Source organism: Eupeodes corollae, chromosome 2, assembly GCF_945859685.1.
Source record: "Eupeodes corollae chromosome 2, idEupCoro1.1, whole genome shotgun sequence".
NCBI classification, from domain to species: domain Eukaryota; kingdom Metazoa; phylum Arthropoda; class Insecta; order Diptera; family Syrphidae; genus Eupeodes; species Eupeodes corollae.
In genome coordinates this window covers 119,776,978-119,800,432 of record NC_079148.1, presented here as the reverse complement: position 1 = coordinate 119,800,432, position 23,455 = coordinate 119,776,978, and the positions used below count along the sequence as shown (strand labels likewise).

Sequence of the window (23,455 nt, the reverse complement as noted above, 5' to 3'; positions counted from 1 at the left end):
AGGGAAGGATTTAAAAGGAGATACCGGTGCACATTGGTCTTAAAGTTCTGAACATCAAAATTTGAGGGAAAAACAGAGATGGCCAAAGCATTCCACATTCTCGATGTGCGATTTAAAAAAGAATCTCTATACTTGACAGTACGACCGAAATTGAGCTCAAGGGTAAACTGATGAGCATTCCTAGAAGTGCGAGTATTACGGCTGAATAGTTTATGCCTTTAAGGGGTGGAATGGAACTGCGTAATTCGACAGAACATTGTTTGTAAAAACATCGATAAAACAACGAAAGGCATGAAACATTGCAGCGATGTTCTAGCGATGTAAATGTTTCGATTATAGTTCTATCGCCTATTATTTTAAAAGCCCTTTTTTGTATTCTATCCAAGGGATTTAAACTTGTTTTAGGGGCACCTGCCCAGATATGCGAATTATATTCAAGCTTTAGACGGATGAAGGCTTTGTAAATTACAGCCAGATCAGAAGGGATGCACGCACCGTCGGAGAAATCCTAAGCACCTGGCAGCATTTTTGGCAATATCAACTATATGATCGTTCCATAAAAGGTGATCTGTGATACACATACCCGGTACTGACAGTTGATTAGTTTCTTGGATGCAAGTACCACTCATAGATAGTGGGAAGAATGAAGCTTTAAGTCGAATGAGCATTTTATATAACTTAAACTTTTCATCGATTGATTTAAATTTAAATAAGGTGGGATTAAAATCATTGTTTAGAACCAGTGCTCCACTATCGTAAACGTTCTCATTTTATTTTTTGTTCTGTAATAGTTAAATGTTAATTATGTTTTGTATTTTGTGCGTGTGTTATCCTAATTGTATTATTTTTTATTAACAACTAACACGTCATGCACTTATGATGAGCCACTGATCGTAGTTTGACGCTTGCTATAAGCTTACTACTTTCTGAAAAATTCTGAAGTGTAATTGCCTTTTAAGACTGTTAAAAGCTCCTCTTAATTTGACTTGAATGATTTGGGACAGTTTTCAAAATCCAAAGGCAGGAAAACACTGACAAACAAATTTTCATGTTCGATTTCTAGAACTAAGCTGATAATGTAAAAATAAAATTCTAAATTGATAGCAGATATAAATAACTTTTCTGTTCAAAAACTTGAGCGTCTCAAGTCTTTTTTAAAACCTAACTTATGTTAAATTTTGATTGGAAAATACTTTATGTTCACATACATATGTAATTCCAAAATTATTAAGTATTAAAAAATGGAAGTTACTGAAGTTGTTTTCTTGTTTACTAAGAAATGTTTGGTTTGATATAAAATTACGTTATCATATTATATTATTAAAGAAAGCCATTTTTACAATTCTGGACATTTAAAAATGAAAATCTTTGGCTTAATACGACTTAAGCGCATTTACTTTTTACGCTGATGGTTGTTCGCTTTCGTTCGTTAAGTGGGTTGTCACGAATACAAATTTGGTTTTGAATCTAATATCTAATCATGCTCACAAGACTCGTTTGGAATTATTTTTAAATAGAAAAGTAATGGAATTGCATACAATATTGTGGGAGATCAATTTATTTGGAGAAAAACCAAATTCCGCTGAAGAAAATTCCTGTGCTTTTTTTCAATTGGTAAAGTGTCTTGTGTGCAGATAATACGAAAGTTCTAACAATTTAAAAAATATGGTTTTGAAAAAAAGCCCAAGTTTTATTACATTTCAGACAACATAAGGGACTTTTGAACATACATTTTGACCAATGCAACTTCTACTCTTTCAAGCGTCATACATTTCAAACTCGGAACCTTACTTCACAAGTCCTATCTTATGCTGATTGTGTAAAAACTAAGAAAAGTATTATTGTCAAACAAACACTCCTCAGGCAAGCTACAAGTCCAACACGATTTATATTTTGTATGGTAAAGAAATATAAGTTAGACCTCTTCCAATTTGACAGGAAACTTTTTCACACAAAAAATTAAATGCAATTGTGCATGAAATAAATACTTCATAGAGTAATTAAGTTCAGCTTTCAGTTAGTTAAAAAATCATGATTAGCTGTCATTTTGACACAAGTGGACTTCACATGATACTTAGGGAGATTTTTGTTGACTAACTTTCCAATCAACTTTCCAACTTTGCCTTACTTTCAAGTCCCCTATGTCGTCTGAACCTGACCAATGTATTAAGCGACACTTTTTTCGAAAATAACTTTTTAATGTGGAGCTATATTAGAAGTTAAGCGTCACATTTTGGCCTAAGTTTCGCTGCCCTACCATGTATACAAAAGAAACTAAAGAGGAAATAAAATTGTAGCAACCTTATTGTTTTAAGCAACAAAACGTCCACAAACAAATGTTGTTAGATGTCGCATAGCTTAACCGAAATTGTCGCTTAGTACGCCCTTCCATCTTATGAAAGAATGAAAGTAAGTAAATAAGCTCCTTGATTTTTGATACATTGGGCAGTCATTTCCAGTCAACTTCAGTACCAACAAAATTATTGTCTACAAAACACTCCTCAATAAAGAAATATTAGTTATTTCTTTTCCAAACTGACAAGGAACCCTTTACAGAGGTTTAAATGAAGTTATGCAAATAAATAAATCATAGAGTAATAAAGTTCAGCTTTCAATTGAATGAAAGAACATGAACTGTCATTTTCTTAGAAGTAGACTTGACTTAATAGTTAGGGAGATTTTTCTTGACTAACTTTCCAGTCAGCTTTCCATGAAAGATGTCTTAATTGTAAGGTATTTTTTTGACAGCTGGCCAATCAGATACTTGAAAATTAACTTTTAAGTCCCTGATGTCGTCTGAACCTGCCCGTTTTAAAAAACTACTATTTGATATGATTGATTTAAACAGTTTTTAAATTACTGAATACAGACAGATAAAATAGAAAGAAGCTTATGAGACAGATTTCTTTTAAGAATGCACGGTGAATTTTGAAAGACAACTTGTTTGATTAAAACATACAAAAGTAAAGAAAGTCCAAGTTTTAAAAAAAAAGTATTGTCATTGAATTGGATTTTTATTCGAAGAAAATTGGTTTGAAGAAAGCAATATGAAATACAATTAAAATAGAAACAGAATTTCCTTTAAAAAAATTGGTAGGGCAATATTACAGATGGGATGTTAGAAAAAGTGGGAACGAGTCATATGTACATTTTCAATCCAATCTTATCAAAATCATTTAAAAACCAACCTGTTAATTATAAGCCAGTTTTTTCTTGTTATAGCTTTGTATTAATCCAGACTATTTTGATTGTAAAATTAATCTACTGTGCAGACAAAACTTTTCAAGTGGAACTTTTCATATAGCTATTCATATGTAACCTTGTATTTTGTATTTCACGTCAAGATAACCCACGTTTAATCGATCGTTTAAAATTACGAAAAAGGTGTCATTGGTTACTATAATAATAATTGACAATAACCTAAATCGTATTTTTACGATCATCTAATATGCCATAAATCAAAATGTGTCTGATATCAATGGCCATAATCTTATCCTTAATCCAAAACACAAATTCTACTCATAGCTTTCTTTTGTTTCTGTCAGACTTTTCTCCATAAATAGGTGGGCAGACGGTTTAAGTGACCAATTGGTTCAATTTTTTGAAACCTGAAATGAGGTTGTTTATTGTGATATTTGCATTGCTAGCTAGCACAGTTTCTGCCCATTACGATTGGGAAAATGTTCAACCGCGACATGTTGACTCTCTTTTGAAGAAACTACCGCGAGGAAAAGCCATTGATGGACGCATTACAAATGGCGAAGCAGCAGCTGCAAAACAATTTCCCTACCAAGTTGGATTAATGCTTTACTTGGACAATGGAAGAGCTTGGTGCGGAGGAACTTTAATATCAAACCGTTGGGTCTTGACTGCAGCTCACTGTACTGATGGGTAGGTAGTGATAAGATTTAAATTATCTTTATCTATGGACTTTTTTTTCATTTCGATGATTCAAGAGTTAATGGTGTTGATGTTTATTTGGGAGCGACTAATCGAACAGATAGAAGTGAGGCCGGACAACAAATTATTTACGTTGGTAAAAAATACGTCTTTGTGCATGAAAAATGGGACTCAAGTCAATTGGTGAATGACATTTCCGTTCTTAAACTTCCAATTCCAATTGATTTCAATGGTTTGTATAAAAGAGATTAAACAATTCAACAATTCTAAATTTTAATGAGTTTTTATTTTTCATCTTTTTAAATTATCTAGATTATATTCAACCAGCTGCTTTGCCAAAATTAGGAGAATCGTCACTCTACACGGGTGAAAAAACCATCGCTTCTGGATGGGGTCGAGATAGCGATTGTAAGATAAAAGCTGTTTTCTCATTTCAAAATATCAGAATGTACATATCTATGTTAAAACCTTATTTTCAGCTGCTAAAGGTGCATCTGAAATCTTACGTTGGGTAGAAGTTCCAATTATGGCCAACAATGTATGCAACCGTTACTACCAGGGCTCCGTAAAGGATACAAATATTTGTATAAGTACAAAAGGAAAGAAATCAACTTGCAATGGAGATTCTGGTGGTCCTTTAGTTTTGAATGATGGAAGTAATACTGTTATTGGTGCAACTTCGTTTGGAATTATTTTCGGTTGTGAAGTCGAATTTCCAGGGGTATTTACAAGAATAACTTCGTACTTGGATTGGATTAAAGAAAAAACTGGAATTTCAAATGAATGAATTTAAGACGGTATTTAAACAATACAATTAAAAGTAATGTACAAATGATTTGGTGCCTTATTGTTTAGATTAAAAAAATGTGTTTTGAAGAAGTTTGATATTTGGAAGCTTAAGAATTTGTAAGGTGATTTCTTTGATAATTGGTTGGAGTCAGAGTGTACATCTTAATATTTTATTCAATAGTAGTTTTAGCCACCCAAATTGAATAACATTCCAAATTTTATGAAAAACTGAAACACCTAAAGATAAAATGTTAATTTTATAAAGTAAAAAGCAATAAAAGGAGAAACAGTAATCTTCAGTTTAAATACATTCTTTAAAGTTGTTAGTAAGTTGTTGTTGGTTTGTAAAGCTTTGGAATGGAATAACATAATTATGCAATTTCCAACGATAACAATAGAAGAAATAACCCATTAAAACTGTCCTTATCATAAAAGTCAGTATTTTAAGTATTCAAGTCAGGCAGGGAGAAGTGGTATCATTTTGATGTGCTTTTTTTCAATTGATTACGCCATGAAATGTAGAAATTCCATTTCTTTTTAACCTTAACCCTGATGTCTTACAATTGAACCTATACACACTTTTTACTATAAATGTGCAATGTAAGAATTATTTCTAAATAGTTCGGTTTCTTAAACAGCACAATGATTGTTCCCCTGCTTATTCCTATTGGTTTTCTAGTTCATTTCTCAGGAGCTGAGAATGAAGATGTGGATTGGGCAAATGTTCCATCGCAAAACGTTGACGATCGCATTAAAATTAATCCTGATATCAAATTAATAGTGTCTTCCGAAGAAGGGCGTATAACGAATGGAAAAATTGCTGAGCCAAAACAGTTTCCCTATCAAGTAGGCTTGTTGCTGAATTCGGATAGAGGAAAGTCATGGTGTGGAGGAACTTTAATTTCTGATCAATGGATTGTATCGGCTGCACACTGTGCTGAAGGGTAAGTTTTTTAATCATAGTTTCAATAGAAGACTGCTGAAAACAAAAATCTTATTTAAGAGTGAAGAGCGCTGATGTGTATTTGGGAGCTACAAATCGAACAGATCGTTCTGAGGTTGGACAACAGATTGTTAAGGTGGAGAAGGACAACATTTTCGTTCACGAGGCTTGGGATTCTGAAAGATTGCTGAATGATATATCGCTTTTAAAACTGCCAAGTCCCGTAGAGTTGAGTGGTAAGTTACATAAGTTGCGAGACATTTAACTAGACTGATTTTCGAATTTTAAATATTTCAGATTATATAAGGCCAGCAAAGCTGCCAGAATCTGGAGACACTGCTTCGTACCAAGGTCAAAAGGCAATAGCATCTGGATGGGGTCGTGATAGTGACAGTGAGTTTTAAAAAACGTACCAAACTTTATTCAATGTAACTAATCTAGTCTTCTTTTTTCGTACTAAAGCTGCTAGAGGAGCATCTGAAATGCTCCGATGGATTGAAGTACCAATAATGGCCAACAACTTCTGCAGTGTTTATTATATGGGAAATGTTAAGGATTCAAATGTTTGCATTAATACCAGAGGAAGAAAATCAACTTGTAATGGAGACTCTGGTGGTCCACTTGTTCTAGCCGATGGAAGTGAAACCCTTATAGGAGCGACATCATTTGGAATTGTTTTTGGATGTGAAATTCAGTTTCCTGGAGTATTCACAAGAATAACATCTTATTTGGATTGGATAAATCAGAAGACTGGAGATTCTAGGCATTAAATAGTTTTATCGTCAGTCAATAATAGAAGAATACAAAAATACAAATAAAATTGTGATCCAGTTGATACTATTTCATTGTCTAGATTTGTGCTCATTCAATGTAAGAAATCAAGCTTTGCAAGTTTGGTCTCTTAGATCCAGTTTCTATTTCTGAATTTAATCACCCCTATGCGAGTGTTAAGTATCAGTTGGTATAGTTGAAAAATATTTTCAAACTATGGTTAGTTAGAAAATAAGCAATGGCAGGTTCAGTCAAAATAAGGGACTTCATTTGCAATCAACTTCATTATTTGAACGTACATTTTGATAAAAACAACTAGTTAGTTTTTCAAGTGTTGTGCAGAAAAAAACAAATAAATCATAGAGTAATAAAGTCCAGCTATCAGTTAAACGAAAAAACATGATCAACTATCATTTTGATAGAATTGAACTTGACTTAATAGTTAGGGAGATTTTTCTTCACTAACTCTCCATCCAACTTTCCAATAAAGTTGCCTTAGTTGGAAGGTCATTTTTTGGCAGCTGGCCAATCAGATACTTGAAACTTGCCTAACTTTCAAGTCCCTTATGTCGTCTGAATCTGCCCAATTCTAAATTGATAGCTAAATATTTTCTTGCTATTCACAATAGTCCAAAACTCTTATAAATTGTATGTTTTAATATTGATATTTTTCAACTGGGTTAAACATCTAACTTTCTCACAAGCTTGGGTTAGCTCAGCATATTATGACAGAAGGAGCGTTTAAGTCTTATAATCAGAGGATCTTAAACTGGCTTTATTGAGTGTCAAAATGAAACCAACTGGAAAATGCACTTGATTTTAGTATAGTTAAAAAAAGGAAGTATATGTAAGTTAATTTTGGTTACTGCAATTAAAAAAGCATTCACGTATTTCTCGAAAACATGTCATTTTATTTTTAAGTAAATCTTTTGGAAGAAATTTCACTTTATTTAAGGCGTCAGTCCAGAAGTTTAGTTGATCCAATCCAAAAATGAAGTTACACATGGTAAGACCAGCTGGACATCTTACTTCACATCCATAACTTGATCCATACGAAGTTACACCATTTAGAGTGTCAGTATTTTTTCCACTACTAAATGTGATTTGATGAAGTTTAATATTGGAAGTTCAATAATTTGTTAGGTGATTTCTTTGATTTAATACAATCAGTTGGATTCAGAGTGTGCACTGTGACGTGTGCTTAATGTTTTATCCAATATTCGAAATTTTATGAAAACCTGAAACACCTAAAGATAAAATGTTAATTTTATAAAGTAAAAGGCAATAAAAGGAGAAACAGTAATCTTCGGTTTTCAAGACATTCTTACATGTTATATAGTCGAAGTAAGTAAGTTGTTGTTGGTTTGTAAGGCTTTGCAGTGGAATAACATAATTATGCAATTTGAAACGATAACAATAGAAGAAGAAATTCCTCTAGTAACCCATTAAAACTGTCCTTATCATAAATGCCAGTATTTTAGTATTCAACTCAGGCAGGGAGAAGTGATATCATTTTGATGTGTTTTTTTTCAATTGATTACGCCATGAAATGTAGAAATTCCATTTCTTTTTAACCTTAACCGTGATGTCTATCAATTGAACCCACACACTTTTTACTATAAAAGTGCAATGTAAGAATTATTTCCAAATAGTTCGGTTTCTTATACAGCGCAATGATAATTCCCCTGCTTATTCCTATCGGTCTTCTAGTTCATTTCTCAGGAGCTGAGAATGAAGATGTGGATTGGGCAAACGTTCCACCGCGAAGTGTTGACGATCGCATTCAAATAAATCCTAATATCGAAGAAGTTTCTTCTGAAGAAGGACGTATAACGAACGGAAAAGTTGCAGAACCAAAACAGTTTCCTTATCAAGTAGGCTTGTTGCTGTATTCAGATGAAGGAAAGTCATGGTGTGGAGGAACTTTAATCTCTGATCAATGGATTGTTTCGGCTGCACATTGTGCTGAGGGGTTAGTTTTTTAATTAAAGTTTTAATCGAAGACAACTTAACACAAAAATCTTATTTAAGAGTGAAAAGCGCTGATGTGTATTTGGGGGCTACAAATCGAACAGATCGTTCTGAAGTGGGACAACAGATAGTAAAGGTCGGGAAGGACAATATTTTTGTTCACGAGGCTTGGGACTCTGAAAGATTGCTGAATGATATATCGCTTTTAAAACTGCCAAATCCCGTAGAGTTGAGTGGTAAGTGAAATAAGGTATTAGATATTGAACTTGAGTGATCTTCGAATTTGAAACATATATTAGATTATATAAGGCCAGCCAAGCTGCCAGAATCTAGAGACACCACTTCATACCAAGGCCAAAAGGCAATAGCATCTGGATGGGGTCGTGCTAGTGACAGTGAGTTTTAATAAAACATACAAAACTTTGATCAATGTGACTAACCAAATCTTCTTTTTTTCTTACTTAAAAGCTGCTAGAGGAGCCTCTGAAATGCTCCGGTATATTGAAGTACCAATAATGGCTAACAACTTCTGTAGTGTTTATTATGCGGGAAATGTTAAGGATTCAAATGTTTGCATTAATACCAGAGGAAGAAAATCAACTTGTAATGGAGACTCTGGTGGTCCACTTGTTCTAGCCGATGGAAGTGATACACTTATTGGAGCGACATCATTTGGAATTGTGTTTGGATGTGAAATTCAGTTTCCTGGGGTATTTACAAGAATAACATCTTATTTGGATTGGATAAATCAGAAGACTGGAGATTCGAGTCATTAAATACTTTTATCAATTTAGAAGAACACAAATATACAAATAAAACTGTGAAGCACTTAATAGTGTTTCGTTGTCTTGACTTGTGCTTCTTTAATGTGAGAAATAAAGTTTATACACATTATTTCTGAATTTAATCACCCCTATGCTAGTGTTAAGAATCAGTTGGTGTACTTGAAAAATATTTTCGAACAGTGTTTAGCAAGAAAATAAGCAATTTTAAATTGATAAAATAATATTTTCTTGCTATGGAAAATAGTCAAAAACTCTTATAAGTTGTATGTTTTAATATTAATATTTTTCGATTGGGTTAAACACCCAACTAGCTTGCGTTTGCTCACTATATTGAGGCTGAAGGAACATTTAAGTCTAATAATCGAAGGATCTTAAACTGGGTTAATTCAATGACAAAATGAAACCAACCCAACAATTTATTTGATTTTTTAAGTAAGTATCGTTCAAAAAAATAAAAAGTAAAGGGAAGTTAAATTTGGTTACATGCAATTAAAAAACCATTCACGTATTTCCCGAAAACAAGTCATTTTATTTTTAAGTAAATCTTTTGGAAAAAATCTTACTTTATTTAAGGCATCAGTCCAGAAGTTTCTTTGATCCAATCCAAAAATGAAGTTACACGTGAAAAACCTGCAGGATATCCTATTTCACATCCATAACTTGATCCATACGAAGTAACACCAATTAGAGTGTCAGTTCCTTCCACTACTAAAGGCCCACCTGAATCACCGCTGCAAGTCGACTTGTGAGTTCCCTTAGTACCAATACAAAGTTGTGAAGTTGGTCTACGTCCATAAAAGACTGCACAAGCTGCATTTGAAATTACAGCAACATCAGTCCACTGAAGGGTTGGAGAAATGCCCTCACTATCTTTAAATAATAAATAATAATAATAAATATACACATAAAGAATTTAACAAAAAAATTGTCTGCAGAAACTTACTATCACTAACAAGACCCCATCCTGAGATAATTCCAGTTTGTCCAGTGTATAAGGGCGCTTCACCAGTAAACTTTGGCAATTTAGCAGGTTTTATATAATCTTAGTATTTTTTAAATGGAAAGAAATTATTTAAGTAGCAAATTAAGTTTTTTAAATGCAAAAATCTTACCAGAAAGCGTCACTGGTTCGGGTAAACGAATCATGGAAACGTCATTCACAATAGAATTAGCATTGTAGTTTTTGTGCACAAACACGTTATCCTTATTTCCCGGAACTTCTATCACAACTTCTCCAACGTCTCCATTTGGATTACTCTTCAAACCACCAAGGATGACTTTGATTTGAGATGCACTAAAAATGTATAGAGTATATTAAACAGGTTACAGGTGTATAAAAAGTCTCACCCTTTGGTACAATGAGCTGCAGTAATAATCCATCTAACTGAGAGCAAAGTTCCGCCACACCAATAATTTCCATCAGTATGAGTTAGCAAAAGACCGACTTGGTATGGGAATTGCTTAGCGATAGCAGCTTGACCATTTGTGATACGACCTTCAAATTGATGACTTCTTCGCAATCCAAATTTAGCGTCAATGTTTCTTGGACGAAAATAGGTCCTGCTAAATGAACCTCCTACGTCAACTACCAGTAAGGAAATTAAAACGACAAAACTGACGACGAGGACGGAGAAATTCATGTTCCCAAAAGTTTCAAATCTAAAATGTTCAATAAGAAATGTTTGAATGCAATGCGTAAATTATTCTCTGGATATGATAACTATTGATTATCACAAGGGCAGTCTTATGGATACTTAAGACAATATGTGGTTAAAGATTAGCAGAATAAATAATATTGACTTTTTTTGAAGAGGGTTTTAGTGTGTAAAATATTGATATGATAAGAAAATACGAGTAGGGATTAGTTTTGTTAAAATACTTCTTACTGAAACCTGCGGGCCTTTGGAAGTCAAAAATATGTATAACAAATTTTGTGGGTGTTATTCTTGAATTTTTTGAAGGTGATGAGACTTAAGGCCCAACTTTGATGATTTTTTAAAAATAAATGTATGTAATAAATATATGTAAAAATAAATGTAAAAATGAATTCATGAAATCATTTGTATAAAGAAAGGTGTTGGTAACCAAAAGAATATTAGACATATTTCCCACACCTGAACATAAGGGGTTTTTGAGATTTCTTAGAGATCCTTTGAGAATACAAATCTATTCCTTAAAGATTTATTCTATGAAGATTTTTCTTGGGAAATACAAATTTTTGAGAGATTTCGAACGAGTGAAATATTTGAAGCTGCATTTCTGTTAATGCTAAATAGTCAGCTGCCAAATTGTGTTTTTTTTGCATGTTGTCAACACTTAACAATAATTTTAATAGTTAATATTTAAGTTGAACATTTCAAATACTCTTTGGGATTGTCAAATCTTCAAAAACAACGGGGCAATAAGTTAGATGTTTGCAAGGTTTTTGGATGTTAAAAAACAATATAATATGTTTATCAGGCATTTAAACGAAGTTCATCAACGTTCTAAAATGTTTTGTTACTAACTTTTATAAAAATAGAATTCAAGTCTTGAGTAAACTGAAACAAAAACTAACTTTTAATATTCTAACTATTACTACTATTAACAGAATATTTTATTTAAATTATTACCAAATAGAAGATGCACTTTTTTATACTGATCACTTTTTAACAAGCGACCTTCTAGTAAAGAGCTGTATTTATATATTTGAATTTAGCTTAATTAACTGAAACTAAGTTTTGTTAATTGTTTATCAGTTACATTTAAATTAATATGTGCATATTCAAATTCTAAAAGAAAAAAACCATTAAGCCATAAGTATACTATATTATTTTTACAAATTAATGTGAATTTCAGTAAAATAATGAGGAGAAGAATGAAGGTAGTTAGGGTTTATAATTATAGTCTTATATCATACATTTGCATTATTCGAAAAACTTTATCTGTGTCTTTTAAGACGTATGTTTAAAGCCCAGGCTGTTTTTATATAATTTATTAAAATGCACCTTGGTCCATCTAGTAACTTTTTGTATAATTGATTTATTTTAATACTGATATCTGTTTCCCGCTCCATCGCTTAACATAATGGCTGCGTTAAATCTCAGACAGATACCTTTTTGTTAGTGTAAAATACAAGCTGATCAAAAAAAGCTGAGCTTTCAAAAAAGGAATACAAATGTTACCAAGAATTTCTGGGGTATGAAGGTATATGTCAGAACAGCTGATTCAACACATGATTGAATTTCAAGAAACTTGAAAATTGATTTCAGCTTTTTGTATTTTTTGGTAAACATAAAGATACTGTATTTGTTGGTAAACAAAAAGATACAAAATGCTATTTAAATTTGTATTTGAAGATGTTCTGTACATAATAGACGATGAAGAAGCTACTTGCCTCCGAATTTTAGGAGGTAATTACGGAGATTTCCCAAGTAAATTTTTAATCGTATAAAATTCCAATTGAGCTAAGAAGAAATTTAACATAGGTTACGTATTGAGATTATCTCTTGTTTATTAAATTGTTACGCACCTATCATCATCGTCCGACGAATCAGTTGAATTATCCATTAAATGTTTTATCTTACAACAATTTTGACTTCGAGCTTAAATGTTTCTCTGCTTTTTGTGAACAGCTGAAAGTTGTTTTTATTTTTTGACAGCTATCTCAATACAGCTGTCCAACTCTTTCAACAAGGTATATAAAAATCCACCACGAGATTGAACGCAGCCAAAGTCAATACCATACTTCGGACGAAATGAGTTGACTTTTTCCTGAACATAAACAATATTGAAAACTTATCTTCAAAGTAAAAGCCCATCGTTTGTAAAACTGACGAAAATGTGTCTGTGTAGCTGAGAGTAAAAATAAACACGCTGAAAACAATAAATGAAAAAGCGGCTGGGATGCGACCCACACTGATAACTTCCCATCCCGTCTGTTGATTTGTCCTGCATAGAAGTTTGTCTATATGTACTCGTATCAATTTTTACCAAATTTGCGTACTATTTTTTATAGATTTTATTTTTTATGAAAAAACGGACTGTTGGATTTTTATAAAAAATTACTAGTATCGAAAACAATATTTTCTGTGAAATAAAATAAGTTTGAAGCCAATATTTTTAATTTTTGAAAAGCTATTTGAGTCGAAAGTAATTTTTTACCAAGTTTTAGTATTGTTTTTTTTAGAGTTTTATTTTTTGTAAGAAAACTGACCAATCGATTTTTTTAAAAATTTTATCGAATGTTGAGAACAATATTTCTAATAAGATAAAATTAGTTTGAAGCCAATAATTCAAATTTTTGAAAAGATATTTGAGTCGAAAACCAATTTTTACCAACTTTTATTAATTTTTTTTTTGGTTTTTATTTTTTGTAAAAAAACTGTCAATTCGAATTTTTTAAAAATTTTACTTAATGTTGAAAACAATATTCTTATAAGAAAAAATTAGTTTGAAGCCAATATTTAAAATTTTTGAAGAGATATTTGAGTCGAAAATCAATTTTTACCAACTTTTATAAATTTTTTTTAGGTTTTTTTTTTTTTGAAAAAAAAACTGTCAAATCGATTTTTCTCAAAATTTGTACTAATGTTGAAAACAATACTTCTTATAAGAAAAAATTGGCCAATAGCTATTATCTCAAAGTTTTTAAAAGTTATTTGAGTCGAAAATCATTTTTTTCCAACTTTTGTTAATTTTTTTCCGGTTTTTAATTTTTTGTAAAAAAAATGTCAATTCGATTTTATCATACTTTAATTTAATGTTGACAACAAGATTTTTTGAAAGATAAAAGTAAATTAAAGCCAATATCTCAAAGTTTTGAAAAGATATTTGAGTCGAAAATCAATTTTTACAAACTTTCATACATTTTTTTTTAAAAACTGTCAATTCGATTTTTCTCAACATTTTTCAAAATGTTGAAAACAATATTTCATATAAGATAAAATAAGTTTGAAGCTTAAATTTCAAAATTTTCAAAAATATTTGAATCAATATTCAATTTTTACGAACTTTGAGTAATATTTTTTTTAGATTTTTATTTTTTATAAAAAAACTGTCAATTCGATTTTTCTCAAAATTTTATCAGATGTCAAAAACATTATTCTTCGTTGCACAAAATTGTTTTAGAGATGAAATCATATTTCAGTCGTAAAATTTTTAGGTGACACATTTTTTTTTTTCAGTTTTATTGATTTCTAAAAAAAACCGTTATATTGACTTTTTTCAAAAAATATACCTGTTTGGTATCCCGTTACAATATATTATATAAAATTCAATTCAAGTCTCTAGCGTTTTTGGTTTGTAAGATATTTAGGGTTAACCAAAATTTTCACCTTTTTTCAAACTGCTATGGTAAAAAAAACCACCCACGTAATTTTCTTGAGAGCCCTTTTTGCATCTTTCTGCCTTATTATCTGTATAACAAAATTTATTTGAAGTTGATATCTCTTCTGGTTCTTGAGGAGGACGAAAAAAACGTCGCGAACGTACGGACATACGGACTTACGGACGTACGAACGTACGTACACACGCACGCACAGACATCTTTCTAAAAATCTTTTATTTCGACTCTAGGGACAATTTGACAAATCGGACCCATTACAATAACTTCCTATGGGAAGTTAATAAGAGTTCCTAACTATACATTTCTATATAAATGGTGTTTCAAAATTTGGATTTAAAATCATTTGTGTAATGAAAAATTTTGGTAACCAAAAAAATAATAGGGTCATGTTGTTATATTGTTTTTAGAGAGTTTATGAAGCTTTGGCTCAAGACATATTTCCTGCAATTGGACATTGGGGACTTGGAGATTTCTTAGAGATACTTTAGCAATAAAAATCTATTCTTCGGAGATTTCTTTCATGGATATTTTTATTGGAAAATAACCATTTTTTGAGAGATTTCGAACGAGTGACATATTTCATGCTGCATTTCTGTTAATGTGAAATATACAGCTGTCAAATGCAGTTTTTTTAACTGCAATTTGTATAGTTACTATTTTAGATGAACAGTGGGAGACTCATCTCACGGACTTCAACTTGCCATCGATTTTACAGCTCAACATTCCACGCACTAGCCTAGGGACAATTTTACACACAAAGTTTAGATTATTCACTTCAAAAGGTCCGATGGGTTCAGCAATTAAAGGCCATCCGCTTAGCAGCTTTTGAGCAACTAAGCAGCTTGAAGTGGATGACGATTTTTTGGCGAAAAATCACAATTTTTAACAAGGCAAATTTTCATCACCGCTGCTTTGGCTTCATTGTTCCATTTTTCTTCGAAAATGAGACTGGGAACAACCTTAACGTCTTTTTTGCCTCTGAAATTAAGGACATGGTTTTGCAAAACCTCTGGCCAATATCTTTTAAAGAATCCGTGAGCTACTGTCGAAAAGCATCAACAACTTCTTCAAAAATTAGGGTAACATAAGTCTAGCCGCACCAGCCACTTGATAGACATTGTATGAGCAGTGGAACAGATATTTACATCGTTTTGGAGAAAGTAAGATTATTGCACTTGATTTTCTTATCGAAAATGCGTGCTTTCGGTATCGACGAATCTCTTCTTCGTTGGATTAGAAATTTTCTTTCGAACCGTTCAATACAAGTTGTTTTGGACGGATTCAAGTCTGAAACTCATAAAATAAACGCTGGTGTGCCCCAGGGCTCCGTTTTGTCTCCGACACTCTTCCTCATTTTAATAAATGATCTCCTGTCTGCTACTTCTAATCCAATACATTGTTTCGCTGACGATCGCTATCTTAGCTTTTCATATTCGTTTCCAGACTCACAACCCTCCTCTTCGGATGTGGAACTGCAACGGCAAAATATGATTAGGTCATTAAATTCCGACCTACACAGCATTGTACAATGGGGAATAACCGAGATAAACCCTCTTTGCCACTATCTATGAGTGGCACTTGCATCAACGAAACGGAAAATCTTGACATCCTCGGAATGTGCATCAGCAACCACCTTTTATAGAGCGATCACATACGCGATGTTGCCAAAAATGCCTCAAGATGTCTAGGTTTTTAAAAACGTTGCAAGAAAATTGTCTCTCCGTCTAATCGGGCTACAGTCTACAAAACCTATATACGTCCGAAACTTGAATATAACTCTCACCTCTCGGCTGGTGCTCCAGTACCTTATTTAAGCCTCTTGGACAGTATTCAAAAAAGAGCTTTTAAAATGATTGGTGACATTAACATCATGAACTCGTTTACATCGCCTCAACCTTTTTTACCGTTATTTTAACGGATTATGCTCTGGTGAAATAGCCAGTTGCATTCCTCCCCTTAAACAATTTAACCGTAATACCCGCGCTTCTAGGAATGCCCATCAGTCTACCCTTGAGCCCAACTTCGGCAGTACTATGAAGTACATAGATTCTTTTTTTAGCCGTATTATGCGAATGTGGCGCCTTGCCACGCTCTATCTTTCCCTGTCATTGCAATGTTCAGAAATTTAAAACCAATGTACACCGACACCTCCTATCCAACCCTTCCCTCTTTTCCTAATGCTCACATTGCGTCTTTGGCATATTAAAGGTATAAAAAACCCTTTAAGTGTTCACTAATTATAAACAAAAAAAAATGGAAATGTTTGTATAAATTAAGCCATGAAAAATTATTGAATATTCATAATATTAAAGGTTAAAACAGAAACTTGTATTATGACCACCCTTTACATTTAATAAGACTTATTTGTTCAATACTACAAGAAAAATAATAATGTTTTTCAATTCGTTTTAAAGTTATGTTTTAAATTCATATATCATCTATATCAGATGGAGTTTAACAATTAAACAAAAATATTTTTAAAAGCTTTAAAGCATCGACATTTATAAGATAAAAATAACATTAAAAATCAATATCCTTTTTTCTGCATTTAATTTTTCTCATTGTGAAATAATTAAAACATTTCGACTGTTAAAATTGTCTAAGACCAGTCTTACTTTACGTTTCATTGAATTCGCTCAGAAAAATGCAAATATTAAAAATATTTATATTTCTATCACTAAGTGCAATAAGAACCATTTTAGCTGAAAATAATTCCAAAATTCAACAATTGATTGTAAGAGTTCATTTGAAAAGTGATTCATCGTCAGTGTATTACATCGGAAATGGTTACAAATTTGTATCTTATTTTATGAAAAACGAAGGATCCATACCAATTTCGACATTTAACACTCAATTTAAAGATGACTTAAGACAATCCGTTAAAATTATAATAATTTACCAAGTTCCTAAAGAAAACCTTCAAAATTCGTATTTAAAACTATTGAAAAAGATTATCAAGAGCCTTCAAGTTAGGAAATTTGTTATAATTTCAGCCAGAAGCACGGACATTTTGATAAAATACTTTTCCTTCTTTCACGAATTAAAATTTACTAGAATCTTTGGAATACTTAGCAACTCGTCGACATATTGCTACCTTCCTTTCGCTCAAAATCCAGTACAACAACTTGTCGAAAACGAAACGCAGCTTCCTGATGCTTTGAGAGATTTTAATGGTTTCGCTATTCGAACATCGGCCTATCAAACTGATTTGCCCAGATCGTTTTGGTATCCAGACCCAAATAAAGATGGAGAAAAACGTATAGGAGGAACATTTGGAATGATAATTGTTAATTTTTTAAAAAAACACAATGCATCTATAAAAGAAGTTTTGGTCAACAAAGATGAAACAAAGGTTTTCTTTGAAGAATCCATAATCGATGCCTATGTTAATCATAAAATTGATATCAGCATGAGCTCGGCTTACCGCCATAATGATTTCGATCTAAGTTATCCAATTTTATTTCAAGAAAAAGCTTTGATGGTACCTTGCAATGGATATCTGAATCCAACGGAATATTTCCAGAGGCCATTTAGGACAACAGTATGGCTTTGCATTGGACTAGCTATTGTTTTCATAACGATTTCCAAAGTCGCCCTCAACTCGCTGACCAATTCAAGACCAGACATTTGGGGTAGTTTTACAGAAATCTATCTAACATTGTTGAGTACTTCTTCTGGACGACCAATAGTTTCAAATTACCGTTTTCATTTGGTAGTCATTGTCTTTGGCTTTGTTATTGAAAGGTTGTATGGAAGTTACTTTCAATCATTTCTAACAGTTTATATAAAAATAAAACAATACGATACCGTCCAAGATCTTATAGATAACAATGTTCAAATTATATTACCAAATAGTTCATGGGATTCGTTGAAAAATAATGGACATTCAAATGGTTTAGAAAAGATTGTCATTCCAATTCATATTTTGGAATTTATAAAACAATGCTTAACTATGCAGAATACTAGTTTCGCTTACGGATTAGATGGTGATCGATGTCAGTTTTTGATTAATTTTCAGTCACTTGTTAGGAAAAGCCCATTTCGAAAAGCTAAAGAAGTATTGGGTTATAATCAAATTGGATATTTGCTACCGTTTCATTCACCATTTAAGGAAATTTTAAAAGATTTTATAATTGAAATACAACAAACTGGGTTAATGCAGAAGTGGGATTCCGATGTTATGTATTTGGTAAAAGCGGCAGGCTTTCACATGGAGACAGAAGAAGTGAGTGAAGACGCATCACGTACGCCTCTGAACATGTATCAGTTTAAATTTGCTTGGATAAATTTGACAATTGGATTAATACTTGCAACTTTTGTTTTTTTTTTGGAATGGCTGTGGAGTTATGTCAAAGAATTAAAATGAATACTTATACTCATAGACATTGTGTTGTAAAAATAGTTGAGAATATTTTATTTAAATAAATACATTATGTTCATAATTACGAACTTGGAAAAAGTCATTAATAATTTTAAGCAATTAATAACAAAACTAACCACAAAGTAATATTTAAGTACAGACGATTTTTGGATATTCTAATATTGACAAACTTGTTCTGTCCTGTAATCTGGCAAGTGCTATGATAGCAATACAATAATTGTCAACCAGGCAAGTAAAGAAATTTTGTATTGCTAAATTCATATAAATTTATATTAAATGGTTATCTGATTCCATTTTGTGTCAGCGCGAAAAGTCTTATGATTTGACAGCAATTGACAGATGCTTAGGCAACAACATTGGCTGCGTTCAATCTCAGACAGATAGGGTATCCGGATACCTTTTTGTTATAGTGTTTTACGTGTAAAATAACAGCTGATCAAAAACAGCTGAGATGTCAAAAAAGGAATGCAAAGGTAACCAAGAATTTCTGGGGTATAAAGGTATCTGACAGAAAAGCTGATTCTACACATGGTTGAATTTTAAGAAACTTGAAAGTTTATTTCAGATTTTTGTATTTGTTGGTAAACAAAAAGACACAACATGTTAGTTGAAGTTGCAATTTCTGCTCATTCCGAAATAAAACCGAAATTCTTCCAAACTACATATATCTAGGTATTGTCACTTCATAATAGTCCTCATAGTCCGACGAATCAGTTGAATTATCCATTTTGACTTCGAAGCTTAAATGTTTCTCTGCTTTTTGTAAACAGCTAAGTTGTTTTTATTTTTTGACAGCAATCTCAATACAGCTATCCAACTGGTTCAACATATCCACATATTTAAGATACCCTATCCAACACGAGATTGAACGCAGCCATTTAACAATTTTAAACGTCCGATAATGGCTGACCATGACGTTGCTTGAAGTATTATGACACAAATCTGTATGTTACACTTTTGACAATATTGTGAAATCTTACCGTTGTCTGTTCTTAGCCATCAATTCTCAAACAAACGAATAACATTTATGAGCTTTAAATGTAAATAAACTGTTATACGTCGATGTGTTCAAATGTTGTTACAGCAAGATTTTTAAAGAAAAAGAGGCTGGGATGCGACCCACACTGATAACTTCCCATCCCGTCAGTCGATTTGTCTTGCTTAAAATTTGTCCGTTTATCAATTTTTACCAAATTTGCGTACTATTTTTTGTAGATTTTATTTTTTATGAAAAAACGGACTGTTGGAATTCTCTAAAAAAATACTGAATATCGAAAATAGTATTTTCTGTGAAATAAAAAAGTTTGAAGACAATATTTTTAATTTTTGAAAAGCTATTTGAACCGAAAGTAAATTTTTACCAAGTTTTAGTATTGTTTTTTTTAGAGTTTTATTTTTTGTAAAAAAAACTGTCAATTTGAATTTTTTAAAAATTTTACCAAATGTTGAAAATAATATTTCTTATAAGATAAAATTAGTTTGCAGCCAATATTTAAAATTTTTGAAGAGATATTTGAGTCAAAAGTCAATTTTTACCAACTTTTATACATTTTTTTTTAGGTTTTTATTTTTTGTAAAAAAACCTGTCAATTCGATTTTTCTCAAAATTTTACCGAATGTTGAAAACAATATTTCTTATAAGATAAAATTAGTTTGAAGCCAATATTTAAAAGTTTTGAAAAGATATTTGAGTTGAAAATCAATTTTTACCAACTTTTAATAATTTTTTTTCGGTTTTTTATTTTTTGTAAAAAAACTGTCAATTCGATTTTTTTCAAAATTTTAGCGAATGTTGAAAACAATATTTGTTATAAGATAAAATAAGTTTTAAGCCTAAATTTCAAGTTTTTGAAAAGATATTTGAATCGATATTCAATTTTTACCAACTTTGAGTTATGTTTTTTTTAGATTTTTATTTTTTATAAAAAAAACTGTCAATTCGATTTTTCTCAAAATTTTTTCAGATTTCAAAAACATTGTTCTCCGTTGCTCAAAATTGTTTTGGAGATGAAATTATATTTTAGTCGTTGAATTTTGGAGGTGACAAATTTTTTTTTTCAGTTTTTTTGATTTATAAAAAAACCGTTAGATAGATTTTTTTCAAAAAATATACTCTTTGAGATCACGTTAAAGTTTATTATAAAAAATTTAATTCAAGTCTCTAACGTTTTTGGTTCGTAAGATATTTAGGGTTAACCAAAATGTTCACCTTTTTTTTAAACTGCTATGGTAAAAAACCACCCTCGCAATTTTCTTGAGAGCCCTTTCTGCATCTTTCTGCCTTATTATCTGTATAACAAAATTTATTTGGAGTCGATATCTCTTCTGGTTCTTGAGCTATGGACAACGAAAAAAACGTCGCGAACGTACGGACGTACGAACGTACGAACGTACGTACACACGCACGCACAGACATCTTTCTAAAAATCTTTTATTTCGACTCTATTGACCTTGAAACGTCGAGAAATGTCAAAATTTTCAATTTGACAAATCGGACCCATTACAATAACTTCCTATGGGAAGTTAAAAATGGTCCAATGATTCAACAGTTTTATAATGAACACCAATACATCAGCCCAAGACAAAACAGTGCGGGTTTTTAGTAAGTACCTTTTAAAAGAGATGCTTTTTCGAAAAAATCGTTCTGCAATTCAAGCAGCTCAAAGGGCCAAACTGCTCAGCGATAAGGAAGCAGTTGGCCCGCACCTTCAATTACTGAGTCAATTGAATCTTGAAGGTAAAATTGTAAAATATTCCCCAGGTATAGGTGCATTCAATTTTGTCCATTAGGATATTATTCTCACAAAGTTTTTCATTTCGACCAAAACCATATTTTTCAAAAACAAGAGAGTTTGCTTTACATAAGTTTCAATATATCGACTCAACTCGTTTCCTGGAGTAACAATTCCGTCAGATTTATTTTATCAGATTTAAAATGATTTAAAACACGCCCTGTAGTCTTCTACTTCGTGTACATGGAGGTGATTCAATATAATAACAATTTATATTTATTATGGCTCTATTTATTTAAATCCATTTTTCAATAACAAGAAAAGAATTAAATGTTCAATTTTTTATTTAAATGTTAACAACACCACTGTTCTGAAAAATCCAAATCAAGTAAGATGATACACGTGTAAAAACTCCTGGCCATCCCTGTTCACATCCGAGTTTAACACCAAATGACGTCAGTCCAATTATTGTATTGCTCCTATCAGCAAGGACTAATGGACCACCAGAGTCACCATTGCAAGTGGATTTGGCATTTTTGGTGCTTATACAAATGTTGGTATCCCTTACTGATCCGCTATAGTAGGAAGCGCATGCTGAATTGTCCATTATAGGCACCTCAATCCAACGAAGTTTGTCAGTGGTTCCAGTTGCAGCTGAAAAAATATATATTAGTTAACGTTTTAGGAGTAAAATATTTTTAAAGTTTAATATTGTTCACTTACAGTCACTTGTACGTCCCCAACCTGAAGCGATGGAATTAACACCAACATAGTTTGAAGGAGTGCCTATTAGTCTTGGCAACTGAGCGGCTTGAATGTATTCTGAGAGAAACAAACGTAGTTAGGGATACACAAAAACAATCTATGATCTTATATTTTCCTACCATTGAATTCTACAGGATAAGGCAATCTGATCAAAGAGATATCATTTTGAACAGAGCTTGGATTCCAATGTTCGTGAACAATAATATTCGCCCGGGCAACGCGAATAACCTTTTGTCCTTCTTCGTAACGATTGAGACGATCAAACATTCCAAGGTGCACATCAACCGAAACAATTCTAAAAGTTTCTCAGTGTTTTTATTGAGTTAATGATTGTTTCAATCAGACTTACGAATCAGTACAATGTGCAGCAGTTAGAACCCATTGATTTGATATCAAAGTACCACCACACCAAGCGGAGCCTTTTTCCAAGTGCAGCAATAGTCCAGCTTGATAGGGAAATTGTTTAGGTTCTGCTATTTGTCCATTAGTGATACGACTTTCTTCCTTTGCACCAACGACGTCAGGCTGAAAAGGTGTTTCTTCAACCGGAACAATTGTATCCCAATCAATTGTGGCAGCCACAGAGGCAACACACAAAACAAAAACTAAGAATTTCATAATTTTATACTGATCAATATTTTCATAGAAATTGGAATATTTATAAAATACCAAATCACTCGTTTTTTGTTGACATGGGGATTAAGGTTAGTCGAGGAGGTTCTTAAAAATGGAATAATCTGAAAAGAAAAGATCTAAGATAACATACAAGTAGAATGCTTGAGTTCAAGAGGTATATAGGCCTGCATAAGTGCATACATACGCGGGCTTTTGTTTTATAAACACCAGCTCTTGAAAAATACGTAAGCATTCAATATTTACTTTTTACGTCTTTCTAAAAACTTAAAGGAAGAGAATGAGATAAACAAATATTAAGTATCTAATCTAGTTTATGATTAAACTATGATATGATAAACTATGATATGATTAATTAATTTTAATCAAAGACAGAAATAAATGTTCATTCAAATTTTATTGCAGGAACTTGAACTATCAACACTGTTAAAAATTAAGTTTTTTGGGCGTCATTTAAAA

General features: G+C 31.9%; 4 protein-coding genes across 4 annotated transcripts; 3 read left to right on the top strand and 1 right to left on the bottom strand.

The window, feature by feature from the left end:
• Positions 1-3,567: 3,567 nt before the first annotated feature.
• LOC129944936 (brachyurin-like) lies at positions 3,568-4,735 on the top strand. Its single transcript, XM_056054595.1, has 4 exons — positions 3,568-3,891; positions 3,957-4,132; positions 4,213-4,308; positions 4,380-4,735. Exons 1-4 carry the CDS (start codon positions 3,614-3,616, stop codon positions 4,685-4,687), a joined length of 858 nt encoding a protein of 285 aa, XP_055910570.1. The 5' UTR covers positions 3,568-3,613; the 3' UTR covers positions 4,688-4,735.
• A 596-nt stretch (positions 4,736-5,331) lies between these two features.
• On the top strand, positions 5,332-6,422 carry LOC129944939 (brachyurin-like). Its single transcript, XM_056054598.1, has 4 exons — positions 5,332-5,633; positions 5,693-5,868; positions 5,930-6,025; positions 6,095-6,422. The coding sequence occupies exons 1-4, from the start codon at positions 5,332-5,334 to the stop codon at positions 6,400-6,402; spliced, it is 882 nt and encodes a 293-aa protein (XP_055910573.1). The 3' UTR covers positions 6,403-6,422.
• Positions 6,423-8,045: 1,623 nt separating this feature from the next.
• On the top strand, positions 8,046-9,199 carry LOC129944935 (brachyurin-like). The gene is made up of 4 exons (XM_056054594.1): positions 8,046-8,375; positions 8,435-8,610; positions 8,674-8,769; positions 8,843-9,199. Exons 1-4 carry the CDS (start codon positions 8,077-8,079, stop codon positions 9,148-9,150), a joined length of 879 nt encoding a protein of 292 aa, XP_055910569.1. The 5' UTR covers positions 8,046-8,076; the 3' UTR covers positions 9,151-9,199.
• Positions 9,200-9,665: 466 nt separating this feature from the next.
• On the bottom strand, positions 9,666-22,990 carry LOC129945216 (uncharacterized). The gene is made up of 8 exons (XM_056054875.1): positions 22,713-22,990; positions 22,483-22,658; positions 22,322-22,420; positions 21,949-22,252; positions 10,507-10,818; positions 10,272-10,453; positions 10,103-10,201; positions 9,666-10,029 (listed from the first exon to the last, which is right to left on the bottom strand). Exons 1-8 carry the CDS (start codon positions 22,979-22,981, stop codon positions 9,728-9,730), a joined length of 1,743 nt encoding a protein of 580 aa, XP_055910850.1. The 5' UTR covers positions 22,982-22,990; the 3' UTR covers positions 9,666-9,727.
• Between the last annotated feature and the right edge of the window lie 465 nt (positions 22,991-23,455).

Excerpts from the sequence above, each read along its gene's own strand:
- LOC129944936 (XM_056054595.1), top strand. The coding sequence starts at position 3,614 with ATGAGGTTGTTTATTGTGATATTTGCATTGCTAGCTAGCACAGTTTCT. Across the intron at positions 3,892-3,956 it reads GCAGCTCACTGTACTGATGG|AGTTAATGGTGTTGATGTTT; the intron begins GTAGGTAGTGAT and ends CGATGATTCAAG. Across the intron at positions 4,133-4,212 it reads AATTCCAATTGATTTCAATG|ATTATATTCAACCAGCTGCT; the intron begins GTTTGTATAAAA and ends TAAATTATCTAG.
- LOC129944939 (XM_056054598.1), top strand. The coding sequence starts at position 5,332 with ATGATTGTTCCCCTGCTTATTCCTATTGGTTTTCTAGTTCATTTCTCA. Across the intron at positions 5,634-5,692 it reads GCTGCACACTGTGCTGAAGG|AGTGAAGAGCGCTGATGTGT; the intron begins GTAAGTTTTTTA and ends ATCTTATTTAAG. Across the intron at positions 5,869-5,929 it reads AAGTCCCGTAGAGTTGAGTG|ATTATATAAGGCCAGCAAAG; the intron begins GTAAGTTACATA and ends TAAATATTTCAG.
- LOC129944935 (XM_056054594.1), top strand. The coding sequence starts at position 8,077 with ATGATAATTCCCCTGCTTATTCCTATCGGTCTTCTAGTTCATTTCTCA. Across the intron at positions 8,611-8,673 it reads AAATCCCGTAGAGTTGAGTG|ATTATATAAGGCCAGCCAAG; the intron begins GTAAGTGAAATA and ends AACATATATTAG. Across the intron at positions 8,770-8,842 it reads ATGGGGTCGTGCTAGTGACA|CTGCTAGAGGAGCCTCTGAA; the intron begins GTGAGTTTTAAT and ends CTTACTTAAAAG.
- LOC129945216 (XM_056054875.1), bottom strand. The coding sequence starts at position 22,981 with ATGAAATTCTTAGTTTTTGTTTTGTGTGTTGCCTCTGTGGCTGCCACA. Across the intron at positions 22,659-22,712 it reads GCTGCACATTGTACTGATTC|AATTGTTTCGGTTGATGTGC; the intron begins GTAAGTCTGATT and ends AGAAACTTTTAG. Across the intron at positions 10,819-21,948 it reads AACAGTGGTGTTGTTAACAT|ATTTGAAACTTTTGGGAACA; the intron begins TTAAATAAAAAA and ends TGAACATTTTAG.